Genomic DNA, 26,468 nt, shown 5'->3' with positions numbered 1-26,468 from the left:
GGCATCACTGGGCGCTTGCCGGCAGGGTGACCTTGGGCACGTGTTCCACCTCCCCGGGCCCTGGTTTCCTCACCTGGGCACGAGAGGTAACTACTACGTGGCTTCCTCAGGGCACCGGGGGGACGGCTCTGCGAGCCTAACTCCATACCTGCTATCACGGCCATTAAATCCCGTAAATGGCAGTTAATTCCAAAGGGCTGAGAGCCGAATGCGTTTCTCTGGAGTCACTCTCGGAAGGGCATTTAAACGACTCCCAGAGGGGCGCCTGGGCGGCTGTCAGTTGAGCATCTGAACTCAGCTCAGGTCACGGTCTCGGAGATCTGTGAGTCTGAGACCCACGCGGGGGTCTGTGCTGACAATGCAGAGCCCGCTTTGGATCCTCTGTCTCCCTCTCTCTCTGCCCCTACCCCCGCTCACGCTCTCTCTCTCTCTCCCTTTCTCTCTAAAATAAACGTTAAAAAAATAAAGGGGCACCTGAGTGGCTCAGTCAGTTGAGCGACTGACTTCGGCTCAGGTCATGATCTCACGGCCCGTGAGTTCGAGCCCCGCGTCGGGCTCTGTGCTGACGGCTTGGAGCCTGGAGCTGCTTTGGATTCTGGGTCTCCCTCTCTCTCTGCCCCTCCCCCACTCACACTCTCTCTCTGTCTCCAAGGTAAATAAAAAAAATAATAAATAAGTAAAATAAAATAAAATAGTATTTTGATGGCTATATTCCCAAATCATTCCCTTCCTTTTCAACCCCATGGATTTGATTGGATACACTGAAAATCATTATTCTCAGGCGCCCACAGACATCTCCAATATGTCAGAGGGGCCCATGGCAAGAAGTAAAAAAGGTTAAGAATCTCAGTGGAGGCTGGGGCGCCTGGGCCACTCAAGTCCGTTAAGTGCCCGACTTTGGCTCAGGCCACGATCGCACGGTCTGTGAGTTCAAGCCCCGAATTGGGCTCTCCGCACTCAGAGCAGAGCCCATTTCGGATCCTGTGTCTCCCTTTCTCTCTGCCCCTCTCCTGTCTGTGCTCTCTCTCTTTCTTTCTCTGCCAAAAATAAATAAAAAACAAAAAAAAAAAAGCTGCCCCTCTCTTAATCGAGAGAAGAAAAAGTGTCAGGGAAACTTATTTAACACTCTGGGCATCTGATGGGGACAGCAGGCGACCAGTGGATATCTCAGCAAGCCAAGCCACTGCCCTGAACATCCGTGCATTTATAAGGGTCTCCACTGCCGGCCCACGCCTTACCTGGCCGAGGACCAGTCTCCCCCCACCCCGGGCTCACCTTGTCCATCATGGCGAAGATCCGGTCCACCCTCTTCTCGGGGGTGTTCTCCTCCTCGGGGAGTTCCACGGTGTTCCCCTGCCAGGGAGAGACAAGGTGGGCGGTGGGTTCCCGGCCAGAAATCTGCCTCCCAGATCTGGGCTGCTTCTAGATGCCGACTGCTCCCCCTCCCCACACCTCTACCCTCTCTGCAGTCTGGCTCTAGAACACTCGGCCCCCTCCGGCCCCCCTGCGGCGGTGGCCCCTGCCCGCCACCCCTCCCCTGGCCAACTCTCACCCCGGGCAGGAGAGCGGCTGTGCGGCCAGGCCCCGTCCCTACATGTGACGCCCCTCCTGCCGCTCCCACCCCATCGGGCCCAGGCCTCACCACCATCTGGTAAATGGCGTCCACAATGTCTAGCATCTCGTTCCTGGTGATGTAGCCGTCGTTGTCCAGATCATAGAGCTTGAAGGCCCCTGGGAGCAAGCAGCCGGGGCGGGGTCACCCTGGAGCAGGGCAGGCTGGGCCACGCCCCTTCCTCCTGCCCCTCAGCACACAGGGGAGACCAAGGGCCCCGACACTCATCGGCAACGAGGATTCACATCAGGACAAACGGATGGACAGACAGACACACGTACATTGACATACACACCATTTCAACTAGGGTTTAAAAACAAAAAAGAAACCAGGGGCGCCTGGGTGGCTCAGCCGGTTAAGCGTCTGACTTCCGCTCAGGCCACAATCAAATGGTTCCGTGAGTGAGTTCAAGCCCCACATCAGGCTCTCTGCTGTCAGCGCCGAGCCCTCTTCGGATCCTCTGTCTCCCGTTCTCTGCCCCTCCCCTGCTTGTTCTCTATCTTTCTCTCTCAAATAAATAAATAAACTAAAAAAAAAGAAAAAAAAAAAAGAAGGAAAGAAAGAAACCAAAAGTAGAAAGGAAGGGGGCTCTGGGTCTGCCAGAGTGGAGGCTGAGGCCCGGGCTGAGTGGGGTAGGGACCAGGAGGACCCCCTAACGACGCGCCCTCCTCTCCACCCACGGCCCATCCGCAATCATGCAGCTTCCTGCTATGGTTGACTCAGAAAATCAAATAATACCCCCAGGATGGGGGCGGGGTATAGCTTTTACATGAATAAAATCCTCCTTTATTCCTAAAAAAAAAAAAAGAGAGAGAAAGAAACTGCAGGCATTTCTTGTTACCAACGCAACGCAGCGTCAAGATCCAGGAGAGCGGGGAGTTCTGGCTCAGCTGTTCCCATCCTCTCTCCAGACTCCCTTTTGCACCCCGTGTTCCAGCTTGGAACTCTCTCCCCGCTGGGGCCTCGGACATGCTCTTCCCCTGCCTGCAACCCTCTCCCCTCCTCCCACCCCGGCCAGCTCTCCCCTGGCCCCAGCTCAGCCCCTGATCTTTTTAAAAAAAATTTTTAATGTTTATTTATTTTTGAGAGAGAGAGAGAGAGAGAGAGAGAGAGACAGAGCATGAGCAGGGGAGGGGCAGAGAGAGAGGGAGACACAGAATCCCAAGCAGGCTCCAGGCTCCGAGCTGTCGGCACAGAGCCCCACGTGGGGCTCGAACTCACAGACCACGAGATCGTGACCCGAGCCGAAGTCGGACGCTTAACCGACTGAGCCACCCAGGCGTCCCTCAGCCCCTGACTCTTAACAGTTCGTCTCCTGTCGGCTCACCCACTCCTTCCTGCCTCGGCTGCAGTTTTATGGGATTTTTAAAAATAAAGTCCCCATGCCAGACCGACACTGGTGAGAGCAGGTGCCTGCCTATCAGATTCCCCCGTGGAGTCCCCGCCTCCTGGCCCGCACACGTGGCCGTGTTGGGCTGGTATCTGTTGGGTGAATGAGTGAATGAGGTGAATGAGTGAGACCAGTCGTCAAAACAGTGAATTCCCAAGGGGTGCGGCCAGCGCTGGAATCGGGCCTTTTAACTCGACGCTAAGCTGCCCGTGGCCCGTGTCTGCACCTGTTGCCTGCCCCGTCTGTCCACCGTGCCTCGCTAAGCCACGTTCGTCCTACACGGCCACCTTCAGGAAAGTTCCCTTGACCTGGAAAGGCAGGACATCTGTGCCGCTCTCTCAGCCCTGGACAGAAGGCCTGGCCCACTTCTTTGGCTTCCCTCCAGCCTGGGACCAGCCAGTGTGCGCCTGACGGAACCCGGGGACAGGACTTACACCGCAGCTTCTCGTCCAGGGTGCCCCTCGAGGTCACCGACAGTGCCTGGATGAACTCGGAGAATTCAATCCGCCCGTCCTGACAGGAGAGAGGGGTGGGGCGGCCGCAGTCAGCACCGGGTCACCCGTCAGGCTTGACCTCGGGCGCCTGATGGGCAGTGGCAGGTACCAAATACCCCACGGCTAAGGGACACCCGAACGGGGAGGGTGGGGGAGAAGGGACAAGGGATGCGGGGAGGGGGGGACGATTACAGATGGGTCAGGTCAGGTAGGAAGGACAGAAGAAGGACTGAGGCTCAAGGCAGAGCCCAACTCCACATGTGATGGGAGAAAGAGCCAGAAGTCATCACTAACACACACACACACACACACCCTCTCTGGGCAAGAGTCTGGAAACCCCTTCTCCTCACTTCAAACTACAGGCTCAGAGGCTTCTGAGGAGCGCAGGGCCCTCAACTGTTTAATCCCACCTGTTTGTTTTGCCAATAGGGAAACTGAGGCCCGGAGAGGGCAGAGATCTTCCCAGGGCCAAGCAGTGTGACTGTCAGCCTGAGGGCACCTGGGGGAGAAAGCCAGGGCACGACAGAACGGAAACCATCCGAGGGCCCGAAGTCCAGAGTGTGAAATCGAGTTCCGGTAAGTGCCCCATGAACAGGAGGGAGCCTGGAAAAACGCAGGCGTGGGCCAGGGTGCTGAGGACGGCGGGCGCCCCACAGCGGATACGCCACAGGTCAGCACGGCCATCGCCGGGAGGGGACACACGCTCCCGACACAGAGAAGCCTTGAAAACATGACGCTCCGCGAAAGGAGCCAGGCACAAAAGATCCCACGCTGTATGCTGCTCAGAGCCTCAGTTTCCCCATCTGCAAAACGGGGGTATTCAAAGGACGTGCCCCAGAGGTGCTTGGTTGTAAAACCTCACTCAAAACGATCCACGGGAAAAGCTGAGCACGTGGTAAATATTCAGTAAGCGTCAGTTACGGCTCTAAACCCTGCTACGGTCCCTGCAGGGATCTGCATTTTGTGCTCGCGTGAGCAAGGGCAAGGCGTGCGTGCGTGTGCGTGTGCGTCTGTGTGTACGTGCGCGCGTGCGCGGTACGGGCGTGCGTACCCGTCTCCGTGCGGCGCAGGTGGAAGCGCGTGCGCCCGGGACACGCGCGCGCATTGGTGTGCATGTGCGTGCATCAGTGCGTTTGTGTGTGTGTGTGCGCGCGCGTGTGCACACGTATGTGTGTTCCTCCTCCAGAAGGGAACATCGGCAGCGGAGTGTGGGTGTGGAGACGCTGCGGGTGCCTGCGGGAGCCGAGCCGGGGGGGAGGGGGGGAGAGGAGGGGGGGGAGAGGAGGGGAGGGGAGGGGGAAGAGGAGGAGGGGAAGCTGAGCCCCCCCCCCCACCCGCAGGCCCCGTCAATCCCCGGCTCACCTTGTTTTCGTCAAAGACGTTGAAAACAAACGTAGCAAACTTGGTGGGATCTCCGAATGGGAAGAATTGCTTGTAGATTTTCTGGAAGCCTGCGGCATCCAGCTGCCCGCTGGGGCAGTCCTTGATGAAGCCTTTGTACCTGGAGGCGGCAGACCGGGCGAGAGAGGGTCAAAGAGGCACCAGCATCACCCACCCACCTGCCAGCGTCCCCGGAAGGCTGTGAATCCTGTTCAGGGAGACAGTGCCACGTGGGGGGGGGGGCACAGACCTGGACACTGTGCAGCACGGGCTCATCCCCCCTCTGCCTCTGGCTAGCTGCGTGACCTGGGACGGGTGACGGCACCTCTCTGAGCCTCGTCCGTACCAGGGGGATAAGAGTCGCCGTGAGAATTAACCTGCACACCGTGCACAGAGCACCTGCCACCCCCCTACCCCCGCAGCCCTGCACTCCACACAGCGGGGCTGAAACAAAACTCACCCGAACGAGCTCCCCTAAAGTCACGCTCTTACACCGGGGCACCCCTGCCTCCCCACCGTCTCCGCTGAGCCCCTCCTGGCACCACAGAGCGGGGGCAGGCTGGCGGTGCCGGCGGTACCGCTGGTGGGCAGAGCCACCATATGGGGCCAGCAGCTGGCTCCTCCCACATGCTTGCACCCCGCCCCCCACTACGCACACCCCCTCTCCCCCACGTCTGTTCGCGGGGATCCGTGCTAAGAGACACAGCAGCGGGGCAGCAAGCTCAGAGGGCGCCCTGGTTTGTCACCCCGCCGTATTCCCAGCGCCCGGCCCAGGATTCTGCAGCTAAGCAGTCAGCCGATCGCCGCACGGCTCTGGAGCCCAAACCCCGGCTTTGCCATTTTCTGGCTGTGCAACCTCGGCCAAGTGTCTTTACCCCCCTGAGCCTCAGTCTCCTCGTCCCTAAAAAGGGACGGCTGCCACGTCTGTCTTGTTGGCCTCAGATGAGAGGATGATGTAGCATCCTTAACATGGGGCTGGGCACAAAAAAAAGCCATCAGTAGCATGATCTTTTGTATTAAGAACTCAGACGGGCTGTCGTAAACCAGTTGGCGAGTCGGCGCCTGGGCGTAGCTTAGCAACCCAGCTGGAGGAGGATTCCTTGGAGGAGGAAGATTCCCAGCACCACGGGAAGCCAGCAGGGCATCAGCTATTATCTGTTCCCAGCCCTTACCTCGCTGGGCCACTCTCTGCAAACCCACTCTCCCGGAACGCCCACGACGGCCAGCGAGCGAGCCTGCGAGGAAGCCCGTTTGGGGGATGAGGAAGCTGAGGCCCGGGAGGGGCCGACTCGCACGTCCTCACAACCCAGACCGGGGCTGAGGCCAGTTGCTCCGAGCCACGGGGTCGCCGAGACTACCACCTGCCCCACTGCTCTGTCCTGAGACCTCGTGAAGGCTCCCTCCTCCCCTCATGTCTAGGGAGAGGACTCCGGGCACCCTGTGCCCGGCCCTGGGAAGTGGCACCGTGGCGGGGGCCCATTCATAGAGGTCGCACGTGGAGAGGCCGCTGCCCTCCCACCCACAGGGCACAATCTGAGGGGCCTGGGTGGGTGCCGCACATACAAGGACCTAAAGGGACCCACAGAACACTCGGGGATCGTCAGCCTGCACGACGGACGCCAGATGTTAACAGGATGGGGGTTGCTGGGTGAGGGGGAGGCGGGAAGATGGAACGGGGGAGGGGGGTCGGGCCGGGGTGGACACCCACAGCCAGCAGGAGGCCGAGAAGGAGGCCAGGCCTCCGCGCCCCTCCCCATCTCTCACCGGACACCTGCAGGGAGCAGAGGCCCAGGGAGGCCAGGTCCCTGCTCAGGAATGGGACGGCTGCCCCATCTCGCCCTCTGCCCCATGCTGGGCGCTGAGCTCAGCGATGCGGGGTTCACAGACGAAGGTGCGGAGGCAAGAGGTCGGGTGCCCCTCCCACCGCAGGTACCAGGAAGGGACCCGGCCTCCCGCAGGACCCTCCCCTAAAGCCTCCTTCCCAGCTGGGTGCTCTGGGCCCCAACTTCATACACCGGCAGGACGCGCGGCCAGGGAGAAGGGGCGTTTTAGGGACAAGACCTGATCCGTGACTCCAGGCCTCCTGGCCAAGACAGGTCCCTGGGCAGGAGGAGGGGACGGGCCTGGTGCCCGTGTGGGGGCCGTGCGGGGGCACGCTCCAGCCACCAGATCACTCGGGGCGGGATGGGGGCCCCCGCAGGCTTCTCACTGCCCCACGATGGATGTGTGGTATTTAAGTGATCCTGAAAGCCTGTTAAAAACAATGGAGAGAAGACAAAAGCCGCTCCTAGAGGGTCCCTGCGGGTGGCTCCTGAGTGGGGGGGGGGCAGTTTGCTTGGCTGCAGGAACCCCCAGAGCTGAGAGCAGCTGCAGAGAGCCAGCAGTGGGGGCCCTGCAGTGATAGCTGGGGGCAGGCGGGGACGCGGGGAGGCCAGCCTCCGTGGGGAGCCTTTCTGGGGTAGGGGGACCGTCCAGGTACCCCTGCAGAGGGCCCCAGGAAGCCCATCCCCAGGAAGCAACCCCGGGCCCAGCCTCCTCTTGCCAACCACCTCCATATTCCACACCCAGCCACACTTTCTAGAACGTGCCATACTATCTCCGGCCTCCAGGCCTTGGTACCCGTAGGCCCCTCTGGCCGCAGAACACATCTTTTTTCTCTTCACTGGGCTCAGCCACTCACCTACCTCGTCCCAGCTTTGACGTCGCTTCCGGGAATGCTGGCCGGGCCCCCCCACCCCCGCCCGCCCCAGAGCCTGACAGGTTCCTCTGCTCCCTCACCCCTTGGGAGATCCCCAGCACGCTATATCACATTTGCTTCCAGGTCGTATCCCTGGAGGGACATCCCACTGTAACCTCTCTGGCATTGCAGAGCCCCTTGCCGGGGGTGGGCCCTGGTGTATGATGGGGGCTCAGTAAATGTCTGTCCGAGGAGATGGATGGATGGATGGACGGATGGACGGACGGACAGACGAACGCATGAACACACACACTGCCAGACAAGGACGGAGTGAGACCCAGGTATCCAGTGCCTTTTTCCTAAGCCCCGAGGACCCTGGCCAGCACTTGAGAGCTTCCTGCAGACGGCAAGAGAACCACTGATGGGCTCCCAGCCCTCGGTGGATTGGCAGGGGGCCCAGAGAGGGAGACAGACCGGCTCAGCGTCACACAGTTAAGTTAGCAGCAGGATCAGAGCTCCGGCCAGGCAGAAACCGCCCCGTGCAAACGCGTGCTGGAGCCCTGCTTCCCCAAACGCTGCGCAGCGCTGTTCGTCGTGGGAAGGTTGGGGGCACCCTGCCTCGCCAGAGCAGAGATGGGGGGGTCTGCTGCCCCAGACACCCCGGTCACCCCACCCTGTGAGCCGTCACGGCTCCAAGGTCACTGAGAGACGTGACTCCAGCCCCCACCCAGGGCCCCCGGCCTCAGGTTCCGACAGGCCCGGGCCCCCCACCCCCCCGCCTCCCCCTTGAGACATGCTGCCACCAGAAAACCCGTTCCAGGAGGCCAGGGCCTTGTATGCCCGTCCCGTGTACCCCTCCCCTGCAGTGCCCCTCAGGTCCCCTGCTGGTATATAAGTGGCTTAGACCAGCTCAGGGTTTCTCCACCCCAGCACCACCGACATTTGGGGTTGGGTGATTCTGCGCACCGTACGACGTAGGCCTCCGTCTGCTAGGTGTCCGTAGCACCTGCTCCCAAGTGAGGACGACCAAAAGTGTCCCCAGACAAGGCCACGTATCCCCCCGGGAGCAGAACCACTCCAGCGGAGAAATACCGAACTAGATGGCCTGTGGGAAGCCCATGAACTTGAGGGGGTCTACACAAGCGTCTGCCCTCCCGGTGTCTGTGATTCTGCAAAACAACTGAGAGCCAGGCATACGGCTATGCGCTTTCCAGGCACAATTTCACGCAACGGTCCCACGGAGCCCAGGAGGCAAGGACTATTATGCCCACTTTACGGATGGGGAAATGGAGGCTGGGGAAGGTTCCGTCCGGCCCAGGCACAGGGCCTTCACTCAGGACACTTTCTGCTCAGCCCACTCTTCCCCTCCCTCCCCTGCTGACTCCCACTTACCCTTTCATTCTTGGTTTCGGCGTGTCCCTTAGAGAAGCCCTCTCTGGCCACCGCGGACGGAGCCATACTCCCAGCCCCCTGCCCCTGGCCCGGGCCTCGGTGGCGCCTCGTACAGCTGTGCCTGGTGACTGGCTCGTGTAACCCGTGCGGCTGTTACACGGGCATCGAGACAGGGACCACGTCTCCTCACCCGGCCCTGAGTCTGCGGGGCCCAGCACCGTGCCTGGCACACAGTAGGTGCTCAGTAAATGCTACACGGAGTCGCACAGCCAGCAAATGAGGCAGCCGGCGCTAGAGCCCTCTGCCACACGTCCGGGCTTGCGGCGGATGGGGGGAGGGGGCCGGGATGGGGCATCCTGCCCTTCGAGGCCCGACGCGCTCAGTCGGCCTGCCTTCCTTGGTGCCTTCTGTTTGCTTCCAGGCCCAGGGTGGAAGCCACAGCGGTCCCGGCATTCCCGCCGGCACACGTCAGGCCAGACGGAGGGGGAGACACAAAACCTGTGCTGCTGTCAGTTACCTCCACCAACTGGCAACCGGGGGTGCCCAGCCCAGGCAGGACCTCAGGGCAGGATCTTGGGGCCCAGCCCCAGAATCCCCAGGGACCGCCGAGGACGGACGGCCCTGGGGGCCCACCGCGCAAAAACCCACTGTGACGGGCCACCCGCCTCAGACAAGGGCCCCACGCGTGGGGCAGAAAGGAGTTGGGGACCCATCTTTGTCTTGTACTTATTATGACTAAGCTCTGTGCTTATGGTTCCCTTTGGTCGCACGGAGCACGCAGGGATTCTGTAATATAAAGAAGTTAAATTTTTGTGTTGGAGTGTAAACACAACACAAGGAAGGGCTCAGGCTTCCCCATCAGGCCTGGCTGGATCCCACCACCATCCCTGCCCCGGCTGCCCGGAGCAGCCAGCCGTCCCAAGGGGGAGTTGACAGACCAAAGACCCCTGATGCACCTGCCGCATCCAGCCACTTAGCCCGGGGCACATACAGGGAGGCCCTTAACGGTTAGGCCAGTAAATTTCACATTGTGTGTATCTCACCGCGTTAAAAAAAAATGTAATTAAAAGCATTACAGAGGGGCGCCTGGGTGGCTCAGTCGGTTAAGTGGCCGACTTCGGCTCAGGTCATGATCTCACAGTCTGTGAGTTCGAGCCCCGCATCGGGCTCTGTGCTGACAGCTCAGAGCCTGGAGCCTGTTTCGGATTCTGTGTCTCCCTCTCTCTGACCCTCCCTCGTTCATGCTCTGTCTCTCTCTGTCTCAAAAATAAATAAACGTTAAAAAATTAAAAAAAAAAAAAAAAAAGCATTACAGAATGTTCTAGATAAGGCATAAAAATATCAAACACAGGTACGGTCGGCTGAAACACAACATGTGTTGTAGCAACATGTGTCGGCTGTAACACGACAAATCGGAGATACTAAGAGTTGTTTATATCCAGATACATCGGTGAAGCATGAAATCGATCGGCCGTTATCCACCAAAAAATGAGCGACTTTTTACAAGTTATTGCGGGGGGGGGGGGGGGCGCCGCCTGGGTGGCTCTGACGGTTAAGCATCTGACTTCGGCTCAGGTCACGATCTCACAGTTCGTGGGTTCGAACCCCAGTTCGGGCTCCACGCTGACAGGGATTCTCTGTCTCCCTCTCTCCCTGCCCCTCCCTCTCTCTCTCTCAAAAGGAAATAAACGTTAAACAAATAATAAAAAAAATAAAAACCGAACCAAACTACCATCACACCTCCACCTAGGTTTGCCTTTTTCTAACCATTCTTAGTTACCAGGACTTGTGGATGCTATTTCGTTTCTTTTTACGGACGTACGAAGAAGACATTTCATTAAATCAATTCTCTCTGTACCTGTCACTAGTCTTGAAATCGTGTTCGAGAACAGGGCTCTTAACTCTCTGGGGGCCAGGGACCCTTCTGGGAATCAGACGGAAAGCTACGGGACTGAGCCTCGGAGACAGGCACCGTCCCCGAACGCTGTGCGGGCAGCTTCCAGCCACACGGGTGTCTGACAGGGTTGGCTGTGTTTGGGGGCCAGCTCTTCGACACAGGGCGGGGACGAAAAGAGAGAGTCGCAGATGTGACAACTGCATTCTTACGCTTCTTTGAAAGGGAAAGGAAAAAAAAGAAACGTGTCATTCCATAGAGCAAGGGAGGCTGCGTGTCACTTAACAAAACACTTCCCCAGCGCCACCAGCCTGGGCCAATGCCTGTGTCCCCTTGGGGATTCTCCTTCAGTCCCAGCTGCCTCCAGCCCCCCCCCCCCCCCGCCCAGCACTGGCCTGGCACCTAGTAGGTGCTAAACAAACGACTGAGTGAGTGAGTGAAGGAAGGAATGAATGAATGACTGCTCGCCCTGACACGGGAATCCCTTTCCCATACAGCTTCTTGTTCTCTGAGACCCCCGAGCGAGACCCGAAGGCCCCAGGCTGCTGGGACTTTCCGAACTCACTGCTCTCACTTGCCACGAACTTGGCCCTGTGGGAGGCTGGCCGCAACTCCCTGCATGCCCGTCCCTCCCTGTCCAGGGTACAGCGCTGCCCGCTGTCGTGGGAAAGGCAGGGAACAGGTGGGTTAACGACGAAGCGTCACCCCCAGCGGCAATCAGCCCCGAGCCCCAGCTGTCTCCGCGGCGCCCGTGATCTTTGCACCCCCGTCCCAGCGCCCCCTGAGGATGACGTCTCTCCTCCTTGCTCTCCTCCCCCACCAGCCCCCGCTGTCTTCGGCTTTGGGGGGGCGGCCCAGGCAAGAGCCGGCAGGATTGAGCCCCCACGGCCTGAGCCGCGGAGGTGGAAAGGGCTGGACCCAGACTCCACATACATACACCCAGCCCTGGGCCACCTGGGCCCAGCGTCTCTGCCCTCCGGAGCTTCAGTTTCTTGGGAAAATTTGGAAAATAGAAAATGCGAGAGAAAAAGCTACCGCAACCCACGATGCTGGCACCCAAGGTACCCACGCACCTACCGCCAGCTTCCAGCCGGCTTCCCTCCCGTCTTGTGCTGTCCGTCAGGGCCTGGGGCCGGGCTGGGGGGAGGGAGGGGTGATGTGTGCCTTGCTGCCTCTCTGCTCTCTGAGGGGCTGCAATTTCACAATCATCTGGAAGGGCCCGGGACCCGCTGCGGTTTCTTAGCCCCCAGTGCGGTTCCGGATCGTCCACGGGGACAAATCATGCTCAGGGAACGGAGACGGTCGAGAGCAAGGGGCAGGGACCCAGGCTGGCCGTGGACCCTGACACTGGCCTCACCGCTCAGCCTCCGACCCCCTCCCTCCAAGTACAGATCGCGGCACAGCAGCGCAGGGCTGTGCAGAGTTGACCCCGAGGGCAGCGGGAGCCTGGTGCCGGCTGAGAGCCCAGAGGACGCTGGTCTGGCCACCCCGTTGCTGTGGCCTGGCCCGCGCTCCTGACAACCTGGGCCGGACCGGCGCTGAGGTCGAGTGCTACTCTCGGCTCTGTTTCCTCTCCTTGGCCGGCCCAGGGCCCATCACACAATCACTTTCGAGCCCTGGGCCTTGGGGCACCCGGCTGGCTCCGCGGGTGAAGCGTGCGATTCTAGACCTCGGGGTTGTGAGTTCAAGTCCCATACTGGGCGGAGAGATTACTTAAAAAATAAAACCTTGGGGGCGCCTGGGTGGCTCGGTCGGTTAAGCGTCCGACTTCGGCTCAGGTCACGATCTCACGGTCCGTGAGTTCGAGCCCCGCGTCGGGCTCTGTGCTGACAGCTCGGAGCCTGGAGCCTGTTTCAGATTCCGTGTCTCCCTCTCTCTCTGCTCCTCCCCTGTTCATGCTCTGTCTCTCTCTGTCTCAAAAATAAATAAACGTTAAAAAAAATTAAAAAATAAAAATAAAATCTTTAGGGGCGCCTGGGTGGCTCAGTCAGTTAAGCCTCTGATTCTTGGGTTTCGGCTCAGGTTGTGATCTCACAGTTGTGAGATCGAGCCTCACATCAGGCTCTGTGCTGGGCAGAGCCTCTCTGCCCTCTCTGAAAATGAAGAAATAAACTTAAAAAAAAAGCCTGGCCCTGGGTTCTCTCGCTGCATAGCGGCTGCTGAAAGTCAGCACAAAACAAGGTGAGCCTGTACAATGCTGGAGAAACAGGGACTCGGTGGTCAGTGCGGGCCTCTCCGAAGAGACGCCAAGATCTGGGGGCAGAGGGAACAGCAAGGACGGTGGCTCTGAGGTAGGAATGAGTTTGGTGTGGCTGACGGACAGGAAGCGTAGCAAGTGTCCGGTGAGGCCGGGGGAGAAGGTGGGGTGAGAGACCCTGGGGAGCCCCAAGGGCCAGGGAAGGGGTTGGGGCTTTATTTCGAGTGCGGTGGGAGGCCCTAAGGGGCTTTAAGTGAGCGGGTGGGGTGTAGAGAGACAGACAGACAGACAGACAGACTGGAGGAAGCCGGAGCCACTGTCCTGGCTGGATCCGTGCAGGCACTTTGCAGGTGGGACAGGAAGTGTCTGCGGTGGCCCTGCGGTCTCTGCATGCCCCTCCCCCTGCTTCCCCACCCCCACCCAGACGGCCCAGCCCTAAACTGTTTGCTGCCCCGGGTGGACTAGGCCTGGGAACCCTGTGTTTTCCCAGGGAGGGCAGGGCATCGGCACATTCCCCAGATGTTGGGGGCCCTGAGAGCTGTTTGGAACAGGAAGGTGCTGGCTGGGGGCTTGGTGACAAAGGTCCTCTGAAGATGGACCAGGGCGCTTGGGATCCTACCTGTTTCCTGAGCAAAAGACAGAGGGAACAGTGGGCCACCCACGGCCCCAGCGAACCAGTGACGTGCAGGGCAATCGAGGGATAATAACATGCGTTCGTTTTGTGTGCCCGCAACAAGGACACTGATGGCCCTGGGCACTGCAGGGGATGACCCAGAGCGCCGGGATCTGTGATCCATTACCAATGTCTGCTGTGGGCACGGGTGGAGAGAGTGGTGGCAGGAGTGTCCCTGTTTAACCATCCCTGGTCTAGCTTCGCCCCAAGGGATAGAGCCATTCTAGAACACAACAGTGGGGTGGGTAGTGGGCTGGCCCAGGAGGGCCAGAGAAAGGCACCGATTCACCTACCTCCTAACCTCGAAGGCGCCACCAAAATGAACCAAAGGACATGTGTTCGAGGCCCACAGAACTTTCCGGCAAAGCAAGATCCGTTCTGGTCTTTGTAAGCTCTTTAGAGAGAACCCCCTTCTCACAGGGACTGGGTGTCACCAGGCCTCGGGCCCCAGTTCTGTCACGGGAGTCCCAAGAACTGCTCTCCACGGGCCAGCCTCCAGGGCTCTCTGTGCTTCCTCAAACACACGGAGCCTAAGCCCACTGAGCCTCTGTGCTTGCTAAGCCCTGTGCCTGGAACTCTCTCCCGTGGCCGAGCCCTTGTGCAGGGGGCAGCTGACACACCAGCTTGGCGAGTGAGCGAAAGTCATTCCGTCTGCCTGGGCCTCAGTTTCCCCGTCTTCATAACGAGCAGGGGGCCTTGAGTCTCCGGATTGCTCCGTGGGTTATAGTTGGTGACGACGTCAGCATTATCACCAACACCGCTAACGGAGAGGAGGTTACGAGGCTCTGTTCCGGACGTCTCACGTGAATCAGATCACCTCCTCTCTGCGGTATTCCTATAAAGCGTGACTATCATTACCCTCATTTTCCAGGCGGGGAAACTGAGGCACTGAGAAGCCCAGGAAGTTGTTCAAGGTTGCTCAAACAGAATGCGGGGCACGGGCACTCAAGCCCAGCGCCCTGGTTCTGGAGCCCACCTGGCCCTGCGTTCCCGGGGGGAAACACAGGTGTGAGCAGGGCAGGACCCGGGGGGCTCAGGGGCCTTGTCTAGGAAATGCCACGATGGCACACTCCTCTGGGTGACGGCGAGGAGGAAAATGAGGCCGCGTCTGAGAGCTTGCAGGGCACACAGTGGCGCCAGGGGACAGACCCCACCCTCCTCCCTGCCCGGCCCTTCTCTGCACCTCTGTTTCGTTTCCTCAGCTGCCATAAAGACGATAAACCATGTCGGCCCCCAGGGCAGCTCCCAGGGGTCAAGAGCCATGTTTGGGAAGCACATGGGGTGTGCTTCTTGGGGCCTGAGCACCCACTATGGCCAGGCTCTGGGGACACAGGCGTGAAGAGGGCAGGGCCAGCCTTCAGGGCCAGGAAAAGAGGCAGTGAATGCTACCTGCTGTGTCCCCGGCTGTGGTGGGGGCCCCGAAGCTAACCGGAGGGCCCAGGGGTTTCAGGGAGGAAGCCTTGAGGGTGGGGAGATAGGAGCCAAGCAAAGAGGGGGAGGGGTGTCCCCAACAGGGGGGACAGCCCGAGCAAAGGTCAGGAAGCCCCAGAGGGCAACGTGGGTTCGGGAACAGACAGCAATTCAGGCAGACCAGAGGGCGAAAGGAGTTTGCAGTGAGACTGGAGGGGTCAACAGGGCCAGCCCAAACCAGTTCTCATACCCACATAGCCATGCCGGAGGCATGGACTTCACCTGAGCTCCAGGGAGGGTTTAGGCAAAAGCGCCTCCGGCTGCCAGGTGGGAAGGAGGGAGATTATGTACAGACGGGGGACCCCAGAAGGCTTCCTGGAGGAGGTGACTTAGGTGAGCTTTGGGAGAAGAGAGCTCAGAGAGCCTAGGAAGGTAGGCAAGAAGGGCGGGGAGTTCTAGAAGGGAGATAGGGGTAGACAAAGGCCCAAGGAAGGAAGGGCAGGTGAGTTCTGGAAAGGAAAGCCTTGGAGATAAAGACCTAGAAGTAGGATCCTTTCTGGAACGCTCCCCTGGGGAAGCAGGAAAGTGAAAATGAGGTCGGAGGCAGATCAGATCCACGCGTTGGTCCTCGGATTGGGGGTGGGGGGGAGGGAGGTGGTGGCGGCTGTTCCCCCCACATCCGCTCCCCCTGTGGGAGCAGCTGGCCGGGCGTCCAGCGCGGGGCCGGCAGGGTTGGGCAGGTCAACCACAGCTCCCACCCTCTGCAGCCTGGGCTCAGGGACAGCGAGCTGTACGGAGTGGCCCCTGGGGGAGGCTGGCCCTGCACCGCACAGCTGCCCGGGAGCCTCACGGCCTGGTTGTGAATGGGGGGCAGGGGGGTGCATCTCTAGGCTCCCCCTGAACGGTGCACAGAAGGCCACTGGCAGTGGCCATCGTCCACTGGGCCCCGTGCTACGACCTTTGCAGGGAATGTCTTCTGAGTGCATTATCATTCCCGCCATACACATGGGGAAACTGAGGCTCAGAGAGTCACCCTGGGTCACTCGGATAGGAAAGGCCAAGTCAGGATTCTCAAGTCCATTTCTAAACCGCCAGACTTTTCTGGAAGTTGTCCAAGCTTGCCTCGTCCCCTCCCTCACCGCCCCCCACCCCCTGCCCCAACCTCAGGTCTGCCTTAGTATGTGACCTCCGCTGTCAGCTCTACGTTCCACAGGTGATAAGACAATATGCCACTCCCCTCTCGCCAGCCCAGGCGGGCATCACTAAGCTGGTACCGCCCCCCATTAATCCCCCACTGGTATACTTTCCATTTGCTCCACTGCACACAGCCTCAGAATCCTTCTTAACCTGGCACTCTGGGCAGCCGCTACGGATTGATTAGAGCCGTTATCCAAGAGGACACCTATCGGCCATCCCTGGTCCAGTCTCACCCATCACTTAATAGAAGGGGCGACTGAACCCCGGAAATGGGAAGAGACTCGTCACGGCCACCAGCGATTTAGTGACAAAGCCAGGCCTGGGACCCAGCCTCCTGACTCGTTTCTGGTGAGCGGGGCCCCGTGGTCCTTAGAGATGCTGCAGAAAGCAAGGACTCACCAACGACCCCTCCCCGCCCCGGATCAAGTGGCTTTCCGTCAGTCCCTTGGGAACAGAGGAATCCAACCCCTTGGATGGTGGCTGAGCCACTCTCAGAAGCCCCTCCGCGGGCCCCTGTCCTGGGCAGCTAGACTGCCGTCCCATCAGGCCAACGCCAACGCCCCCGGGCCTCCCCGCCGACAGTTTGGGGAAAAGCAGTCACTCACCACTGCTGGACTTCCTTCTCGGTAACTGCAAGAGAAAAGAGAAGCAGCCGTTTAGCTCTGGGAGGTGTCTCAGGGGACGGGCTGCCCCGGGGGAGCCCCCTTCCTGCCCTCCCCAGCCCGCCCCGCAGCGCCCCTGCCCCCCATGGTGGGCACCTGCCGGCTCTGAGTAAGAGCTTGCCCCAGGGGTGACCAGTCCCAGTCAGGAGCTCCGTGTCCAGCCACCCCCGCGGGGGCCACCCTGGCCTATCCCTCCTGACGCCCACTGGGCGTCCACGAGGGCCGGCGAGGGCAGCCTCCCACATGCAGGGGTGCAGGAAGGAGTGTCACCCCCAGGCCAACATTTAAGATACGCTCTTCCCCCCCTCGCAGTCCTGGCACAGCGCAGCGGAGTCAGAGAGGGCACCCGGCTGCCCTGTCTGTGTACGGGAGGCGGGGGGATCCCAGGACCGAAAGGCTGAGCACCCCCTCCCCGCCCTCCCTCCTCGGCCTGCCCCTCCAGCTCCTTATAGTGGTCGGTCCCAGGTTCTTTTACAGGCAGTACAAGAACAGCGCCCAGAACGAAAACCTGGGACAAGCCACATAATGTGGTCGAACATCCAGCCAAGCCCAAAGAGTCATTCTTTATTGAACCATGAAACAAACAAAAAAATCTCTTTTTTTCTGAAAAGTACTACATTGGCTCGGGTTGGAGGCAAACCAGCGTTCTCCCTACAATCACTGAATGAGCACGTCGAACCACCTCCAAGGCCGCACTCACTCTCCCTGGGGGTGGCCTCGGGAGACTGCGTCCAGCAAGCCGTGCCTCAGTTTCCTCATTTGTAAAGCGGGAATAATAGTAACGGTAGCTGCCAGGGGAGCTGTCCTGGGAATTCAATCAAAACCGGTGTGAGAGCTCCTGATTCCCTGGCACAGACACTGACTCGGTCCAGGCTTGTGGAGGGAAGGAAGGAAGGAAGGAAGGAAGGAAGGAAGGAAGAAGGAAGGAAGGAAGGAAGAAGGAGGAAGGAAGGAAGGAAGGAAGGAAGGAAGGAAGGAAGAAGGAAGAAGGAGGGAAGGAAGGAAGGAAGAAGGAAGGAAGGAAGGAAGGAAGGAGGGAGGGAGGGAGGGAAGGAAGGAAGGAAGGAAGGAAGGAAGGAAGAAGGAAGGAAGGAAGAAGGAAAGAAGGAAGGAGGGAGGAAGGGAGGAAGGGAGGGAGAGAGGAAAGAGGAAGGAAGGAAGGGAGGGAGGAAGGGAGGGAGGAAAGAAGGAAGAAAGGAGGGAAGGAAGGAAGGAAGGAAGGAAGGAAGGAAGGAAGGAGGAAGGAAGGAAGGAAGGAAGGAAGGAAGGAAGGAAGGAAGGAAGAAGGAAGAAGGAAGGAAGGAAGGAAGGAAGAAGGAAGGAAGCAAGGAAGGAAGAAGGAAGGAAGGAAGGAAGGAAGGAAGGAAGGAAGGAAGAAGGAAGGAAGGAAGGAAGGAAGAAGGAAGGAAGGAAGGAGGAAGGAAGGAAGGAAGGAAGGAAGGAAGGAAGGAAGGAGGAAGGAAGGAGGAAGGAAGGAAGGAAGGAAGGAAGGAAGGAGGAAGGAAGGAAGGAAGGAAGGAAGGAAGGAAGGAAGGAAGGAAGGAGGAAGGAAGGAAGGAAGGAGGAAGGAAGGAAGGAAGAAGGAAGGAAGGAAGGAAGGAAGGAAGGAAGGAAGGAAGGAAGGAAGAAGGAAGGAAGGAAGGAAGAAAGGAAGGAGGAAGGAAGGAAGGAAGGAAGGAAGGAAGGAAGGAAGGAAGAAGGAGGGAAGGAAGGAAGAAGGAAGGAAGGAAGGAAGGAAGGAGGGAGGGAAGGAAGGAAGGAAGGAAGGAGGAAGGAAGGAAGAAGGAAGGAAGGAAGAAGGAAAGAAGGAAGGAAGGAGGGAGGGAAGGAAGGAAGGAAGGAAGGAAGGAAGGAAGGAAGGAAGGAAGGAGGAAGGAAGGAAGGGAGGGAGGAAGGGAGGAAGGGAGGGAGAGAGGAAAGAGGAAGGAAGGAAGGAAGGGAGGGAGGGAGGGAGAGAGGGAGGAAAGAAGGAAGGAGGGAAGGAAGGAAGGAAGGAAGGAAGGAAGGAAGGAAGGAAGGAGGAAGGAGGGAAGGAAGAAAGGAAGGAAGGAAGGAAGGAAGGAAGGAAGGAAGGAAGGAAGGAAGAAGGAAGGAGGGAGGGAGGGAGGGAAAGAAGGAAGGAAGGGACAGACAGGAAAGTGGGTGTTAGGGGGAGGTCAGCTGAGAAAAGGAACTGCGATCTCTTCCCAGGGAAAAGGGAAGGGAGGCCCAAGGGGGTGTCCCTGAAGTGCTGGGGCTGATTGGACACGAGGAGGCCGCTTTCCAAAAGCCGCTCCAAGGGAGCCTGTACGAAGTGCCAGATACCAAGGGGCCACTGGAAGCCCGGCTCTGTGCCAGGGCCGGGCCTCTGTGCTTTGGCTCAGCTGCCCTGACCGCAGCGCCGAGGGAAGACAGCGCGACTCTGCCCTGGCGCCAGATGGGGAAACTGAGGCACGAAGGGGCCAGGACCTGAAGTGATGGGGTGAGGGTCTGAACTCGGGCGTGCGGCTCGGCCGCCTGCCCCACAGCCTGGAATCGGGTGGTCAGACTCCCGGGGAAGCCTGGAGGCCGCCGCCAGAGCCCTCCCCCCACCAGCCCAGATCCCAGGCGCCCGTCCCAGAGCAGACAGCTGGTGCACGGAAGGCATGACAAGGGCGGGAGGTGCCGATTACCTGGACCGGCCAGACCCGGGGTTAGAGAATGCAATTTTCCAAGAGAGTTCGGGCAGAGGGTGGAAGGAGGGAAGGGGGTCGGGCAGGGGAGGGGGGTGGAGAGGGAAGCAGACCTTGGTCGAACCCGAGCTGAGCTGTCCTGGACTGCCCCGCACGCCTGGTGGGGGCGGGGGGGGCGCGGCAGGGGCGGGGAGGGGATGATGTGCAAAGCCCAAACCTGGAGAGACACAGGAAACCCACCAGGGCACAGGCGGGAGCTTACGGGTCCGCGCTCTGGAGCCAGACGAGACCGCCTGGATTCAAATCCAACGCCACAGCTTTCTAGCCCTGTGTCCTTTGGGGGGGAAGTACTTCCTCTGTCTGGGCCTCAATTCCCTCATCTGTAAAACGGGCCGTCGCAAAGACTTAACTGGCTTGGTGTTCTTTACCTGCACAAGAATCCCGCAGGCAGGCGGCGGTTCCATCTTCCCGAGCAAGGCTGAGGTTCGAGACAAGTCCGCGTACTTGGCCCGAAGCCACCCAAGGCCACCTTGCCAGGAAAGGGCAGGGCCGCGACGGCCTTCGGAGCCCGGGATGAGCGCACAGTGGGGATGGGTGCCGACGAGCTGCCTGACGTCGTGTGACCTCGGCATCACATGACAGGAACGGCAGGAGCCGGGTAGGCCCGAGGAGGCTCCCCTGGAATATCCCTTATCTCAGAAGTCCCCGCCCCCCCCCCCCCCCCCCCCGTCGCCCCTGTCTCCAGGATGTAGCAGCTATGGTGGGGGAGGGGCAGAGTTAGCTGCCCCTCCCCCATCAGAATGGTCCTCAACACAGAACACCGGTTGTCGGGCAGGCAGCCAAGCCCCAGGCGATGAGAACTGGGGGGCTTGGGGCGATGGGCCCTGCTGATGCTTTAAGGAGCCAATTAACCTTTAGGGAACAGAGGAAGCCATGAGGTGTCCCCTTGGCACCATGGAGGGTCTGGAGCGGGGCGGGCGTCAGGCAGCCCTCGGGGCGCCCAGCCACCTGCCCCCGGCCCCTCCGCCAGGGTCAGGAGTCCTGGAGGTGACCAGGGTGAACCTCACTGTTCAGGCGAGGAAGCTGGGCCGGGGACCCGAGGGAGGGACCCAAGGCCACAGCCAGAAGGAGGCACGGCAGGATGTCACTGCCCAGGTCCGCCCAGTGCCGAGGCCACTCTGGGTTTCCGGGAGCTCAGCCGTCCCGGCACCGCCTTCCCGAGTCCTCCCTAACCACCTGTCTGATGATTCGCTCGGGACGTTTCTCTAACTCAGCTCACTCATCTGCCTCATCTAGCCTCAGCCTCAGCACTAACAGCCGTAAAATTGCCCGTGACGTGTGCTGGTCGTATCTTTTCTAATACACAACAAAAGTATCACCATGAAGATGACCGTCCTTGATCAAACCTGGCCTCGCCAATGGGGAAACGCGCCGACAGCATGTGTCCCCCCCCCCCACCCCGATCTGGTGCTGTGGAAGGACGTGGTGCCCACGGAGTTCTCCTGCCAGAAACAGTCAACCTATTAGGCTATTAGACTCTAATAGACTGTTAGAATAGTCTAATCATGAGGACAGCAGCAGACAAATCCAGAAGGCGGGACAAGTCTACGAGACAGCTGGCCGGGACACTTGAGTAAGTCGGCCGCCGTGAAAGGTAAAACAAGGCAGGGGATTGTTCCAGAAAAAGAGACAAGGCCGTCAAATGCAACTCGCAAAGCCTGGGTCGGGTCCTGGATCTGGCGTTAACGACCAGCAATAGCAAACCTTATTCGGAGCGCTGGGGAAACTCCACGGGGCAGGGGGGGGGGGGGGGGGGATTAGATGCCCTGATGGGCTCGCAGCCGATCTTCTTAGGAGTGACACCCAGGTTATGTGGGAGAATGTCCCTTCTCATCGCAGATGTGCCCTGAAGGATCTAGAGGCAATACCGGCAGCTTCTTGGACGAGGTTCAGAAACACACACACAGAGAAGCCAACCCTGGCAAAAACGTCGACACCGGCAACTCTAGATGAAGGACACACAGGTGCTCGCTGCGCTGTCATCTCAATTGCTTCTCTTGATTTTTCAAAATAAAAAGTTGGGGCGGCGGGCGGGGGAGAGATTTTTAGAGCCCTCAGGTCCACAGCCTGGGTGCGCGACCCCACCCACAGCGCCAGAAGGGCCGGGGGTCCTGGAGCTCTGACTACCACAGACACTGGGAGGGCGGGAGGAGGGGGGTGGGGGGACATCATGGGGTCCCCCTGCTCCACGCCCCACCCAGATACCAGAGTGACATTCCCAGGCTCGTTTTTTCCCCCCGGGGAACCTGCATCCAAGTGAGAAATGAACAGGCGTCGCTCACACCACACTTGTAACGGGCGGGTCCGTGCTCAAGGCTGGAGTTCAGGGCTCAGGGCCCAGCAGGAAGGAAGGCTGTCCTCAGGGCTATCTGCCCCGGGACCACTGCCTCCAAGCCCCTTTAACCATCCTCCCGCCTCCTGGCTCTTGCGCGTGCTGTCCCTCTGCCCAGGACACTCGTCCTCCCTCACCTCTTTCACCTCGGTAGCCCTATGTACCTTTCTGGTCCCCTCTGGGATGCCCCTTTCCTACAGAGCCCTCCCGCCTGCCACGGCCCCCTCTGAAACGCCCCGATCCGTGGCAATCCCTGCTTGCCACGCGGTCTGTCTGACCGCCCGGGGCCAAGTCGGCGAGGGGGACAGCGGTGAAGTGGTGAGGTCCACAGAAAGGGCTCTGGGGTCGGCTCGGCCAGCACTCCAGGCCAGGGCTTTGCTTGTGCGGCCTTGAACAATGACTCCACACCTTGGAGCCTTGGTTTGCTCATCTGAAAATGGGACAAGTGACAGCCTCTGTCTTATCAGAGGAGGGTGTCCTTAAAGCACGTGGCACGACGTCTGCCATCTAGCAGATGTTCAACAGAAGCACTGTTTTCTCCTCTACCCGGCTGGATGCCAAGCCCTCAGAGACCGAGGCATACCCTAGCATCGCCCTCGGCACCCGGCCCAGCCTCCTGCACACCGGAGGCAGAGAACAAACCCCGGGTGATTTCCCACCGTCACCGAGCCACCCGGCTGCATTTGGGACACATCCTACAATATGTTTCTCACGTACAGGTCTACCTTCACGAAACCTGTGACCGGCTTTGGCCCACTTTGAAAACGAGCTGTCTTTCTCCAGCTCGCTCCTGCCGGCAGGCCAAGGTGGGGGGGTAGCCCGGACTTGATAGGAAACCAGTATTGACAACCCCTCCCAAGGCTGAGGCGTTGGGAGGCTCGGGGTCAGCGTCCTGTCTTGGCCATTTGTAGTCTGTGTTGTTCTGAACAGGTTACTTAACCTCTCTGAGCCTCTGATGCCTCATCTGAAAGATGGGGTTTACATAAACTCCTACTCGACACGGCCGTTGGGAGGGCTTCTTAAAAGGTGGATAGAAAACTCCCAGCTTAGGGGCGCCTGGCTGGCTCGGTCAGTGGAGCATGTGACTCTTGACCTCGGGGTTGTAGGTTTGAGCCCCACGTAGGGTATAGAGACAACTTAAAAAGAAAAATCTTAAAAGAAAAGAAGAGAAAGAAAAGTCCCAGCCTAGAGAGGGCAGAGAGCCAGGAGGAGAGGGGCTGGGTGTCCCCTCCACTCCCCTCCCCTCCCACGGACCTCCCTGAGAAGGGGGAGCGGCGGGGAGAAGGCCTGCGGGTGGCTCAATGGCCCCGAGTGGGGAGGGGCCCAGCCACCGTCCGCTGCCCAGCTCTCCCCCAGCTGGCTCGCTGCCACTAAGCCCGCACGCCCTGCAGCAGGGGTGCAGACAGAGCCCTCTCCTTGCCACACCCAGCAGGAAGAGCAGGAACAGCCCCCCCACACCGCTCCCGAGGCGGCTCCCTGCACCTCCTCCCCCTGCACGAAGCTCTTGTCTGCCAGGAATGAACGCGAGAGAGCCGGTCCCTGGAGCCCAGGATAAATGTTGAGTCTGATTTTGATTCCCCTAAAGCAAAATACCTCTCAGCTGATTGAGGCTCAGCTCAAACACGGTGGGAACGGAAAGCAGGGGCTGGCGGCCCCCACAGAGGCGCTGGAGGGATGGCGGGCGGACCACGCTCCCCTGGGCCCCTTCGGCCACCGTCCTGTGACCGCCCCAGGCTCCGTTTTCTTCTCCAGGGACAGAGGCTGGATCAAGGGCCAGGGTCACCCGCACCTCCCACCTCCAGGGCAGCCAGAAGGCCTCCCTGGTTCGATTCACGCAAAAAAGAGGAAATGGGGAAATTCGGGCCTGGCCACCGGCAGCCCCTTGTCACTAAATCTGACACTCCGTCCGTCCTGACGCCTCTGAGCACTCGGACAAACAGAGCGCTCAGAAGTGAAGGACAGCTTCCAGAAGTGCGGCATCCTGCCCACGGGCCCCCGGCCTCTCCTTTGCTCAACCTCCCCGAGTACCGGGGTCCATCTGAGCCCCTTCTTCACACGGCTGTCCGGGGGCACAGCTTGTGCACCCCGCACCCCCCTCTAGCTCAGCCCCTGTCTACGCTCCTCACGGTGGTCCAGGGGCCCCTCACGCTCCACGTGGCCCGTAAGGACCCGCACCTCCCCCTGGACCTCCCCTTCCTGGGGACACCCCTCTTCCAGCTCTACCTGGCAGAAAACACGGGACCACCCGCACATTGGCCACACACACGCAGGTGGGGAGACAAAAAAGAGTTAAATGCTTGGGAGTCGCCCTCCCTGGGGTCCGGCCACACCCGAGGGCAGGGTGAGCAGACACCCACACTCCCCAAGCATCCAGGTGCCTCAACTCCCCCCCTCCCCGCAGCCCCAAGTCATTTCCCACCGCCCCTGCGCTCAGACGACAGCGTGGAAATACACTCATGTTCCTGCGGGGGCAGGGGACTCGGCCGCCCTCGGCCACACGGTCTCCAGAGACCTCCAGTCCCCGGCTTCCGCACCCCATGGAGTGACCCGCAGGCAGTAAGCCAATGACGGCGGACCCCACGGGCCCCGTGTCCCGGGGAGAAGGCTGTGGACACCCACCAGGAGCGTGACGGAAATGGGAGGGGGGCACATGCCCGGGGCCAGACGACCCGGGCCAGGTCCCGGAGGCGCGGTGCTAGGTGTCCTTGGCCGGGGGGTGGGGGGGCGGCGGGGGGAGCTCATCTGTAAGAGGGGGCTGCCTCAGAGATCAGCTATAAGCCGACGACACGCTATAAGACGACAACAGTCACCGGTGCTGACCCTCCCTCCACGCCTCCTCCAGGCGGGGGAGACAGACCGCCAGCCCCCCGCCCGCCCCTCTCCTGGCTTCCATAAATGCCCAGCTGGAGGGAGCCAGCCTGAGTTCATCAGAAAGGCGCCTGGCCTCCCGCCCAGAATTCCAGGGCATTCCAGGCTGAGCCGGAAGCCCCTCTAGCTGACCCAGAAGGAGCAAGTTCCCCCGGAGCCCTGGGCCCCCCGCCTTCCCCCCCACCCCCAGCCCGCCCCTCTGGGTCCCCTCTCCCCACTGGTGGCGGGGTGACGGTGACGGACGCCCAGCCTCCCCTGCATTATCCCCACCCGCATGGGCTGGGGCCCACGCCCCCTGCGGGGACGAGTTCACACCGGACCCTGGATCTTCGGTGCCGGCTCGCCTGCGGGGACCCACGGGCATCCGCGGGCCCATCGCGGCCAGATCTGCGAGCTGTCTAGCCCCAGACCAAGCCCTTTGCACCCAGGATTTTGTAAAGCCTCACAAAGCTCCAGGGGTCACAGCTCTGGCCAGCACTAGGTGAGTTGCCCCCCCTCCTAGGCCCTCCCCCTCCCCCCACTGCTGCGACCACCTCTGGCTGACCTGCCCGTAGCCGTAGCAGGGAGGCTCTCCCCCACCACGGGCCTCGCGCAGACAGGCCCGCCACACTCTAGCGGCTGCGTGACCTCCGTCAACGGCCTCCCCTCTCTGAGCCTTGGTCCCCCCCTCCCTCATGGAGCCGCCGTTAGAGCCAAAAAAGAGGGTGCAGGCCAAAAGCACCGGGCGCAGCACGTGACGAGGGACACGGGGACACGGACCGTCACGATGACGGCCATGGTATCAGAATAAGACGTCAGGGGTCTCACTGCCGTGGGGGCAGCGGCAGAAGATGCGGCAGGGCTGATGGGACCCAGACAGAGAGAAGCCAAGCCCTCAAGGGAACCGAGGTGTGGGAGGAGAGGCTGCTCAGGGCCGCTCAAATCCCAGTTCAGATGTCCCTGTTCCCTCCCGGCTCTTAAGGATCCTCCCGAGCCCCAGGAGGCTGCGGCTCCGGCTCACTTGGCTGAGCCCTCCCGCTGCAACAGGCCCCGTGCTGACACGTGGGGGTCCCTGCCGGCCCACCGAGCTGGTGAAGAAACTGAGGCTTCACAGAAGCAAAGGCAGTCGCCCGAGGTCACGGTCAGTGGCGGAGGGGTAGAGGCGGGCGCCCAGGTCCCTCCAGCTTGGTCGCCCGCGCGCTCTAAGAGGCTTCAGCCTGGAGACGGTTGACCCCAGGGAGGGGGCCACCCGCTGAGGCCAGCACTCACCGAGCACCTGCGGCGGGCCAGGCACGGGGTGCACGGAGTGTGAGCTCCATGGTCCTGCAGGGAGCAGGGGCTCGCGACCGTCACAGCGGCCCTTGCCGCTCCCTCCCCTGAGAACCAGGCTCCCGGCTCCACCTTTCTCCTGGGCATGAGACCCTCCCCACATTTAGATCCTCCAGATAAAGCTCAGTTTGTGTCACGCCTCTCGCGGCTGTTTTCTCGTCTGACAAACGGGGTGAGAATGTTTGCTCCAACCGGCTCACGCGGGGTGAAAGTGCTTGGTCCCCGGAGCAGGGCCACCTGCCGGAGGCGTCCAGGGGCTCCCCGAAGGCAC

The 26,468-nt window shown here is 60.5% G+C and overlaps 1 protein-coding gene across 1 annotated transcript in view; it reads right to left on the bottom strand.

Moving 5' to 3' along the window:
- NCS1 (neuronal calcium sensor 1) overlaps positions 1–26,468 on the bottom strand; it is a 41,398-nt gene that overhangs the window by 286 nt on the left and 14,644 nt on the right. The window contains exons 2-6 of the mRNA XM_047100261.1: positions 16,922–16,946; positions 4,859–4,997; positions 3,437–3,515; positions 1,643–1,731; positions 1,276–1,353 (exon numbers count right to left, since the gene is read on the bottom strand). Coding sequence (XP_046956217.1) covers positions 1,276–1,353; positions 1,643–1,731; positions 3,437–3,515; positions 4,859–4,997; positions 16,922–16,946 — 410 coding nt within the window. The remainder of the gene's footprint in view (positions 1–1,275; positions 1,354–1,642; positions 1,732–3,436; positions 3,516–4,858; positions 4,998–16,921; positions 16,947–26,468) is intronic.

The sequence above is a fragment of the Lynx rufus genome, unplaced genomic scaffold, assembly GCF_022079265.1.
Source record: "Lynx rufus isolate CCGP_SWC_20201006 ecotype Redwood Valley unplaced genomic scaffold, mLynRuf1.p SCAF_10, whole genome shotgun sequence".
NCBI classification, from domain to species: domain Eukaryota; kingdom Metazoa; phylum Chordata; class Mammalia; order Carnivora; family Felidae; genus Lynx; species Lynx rufus.
This window is presented reverse-complemented; position numbering and strand designations above follow the sequence as displayed.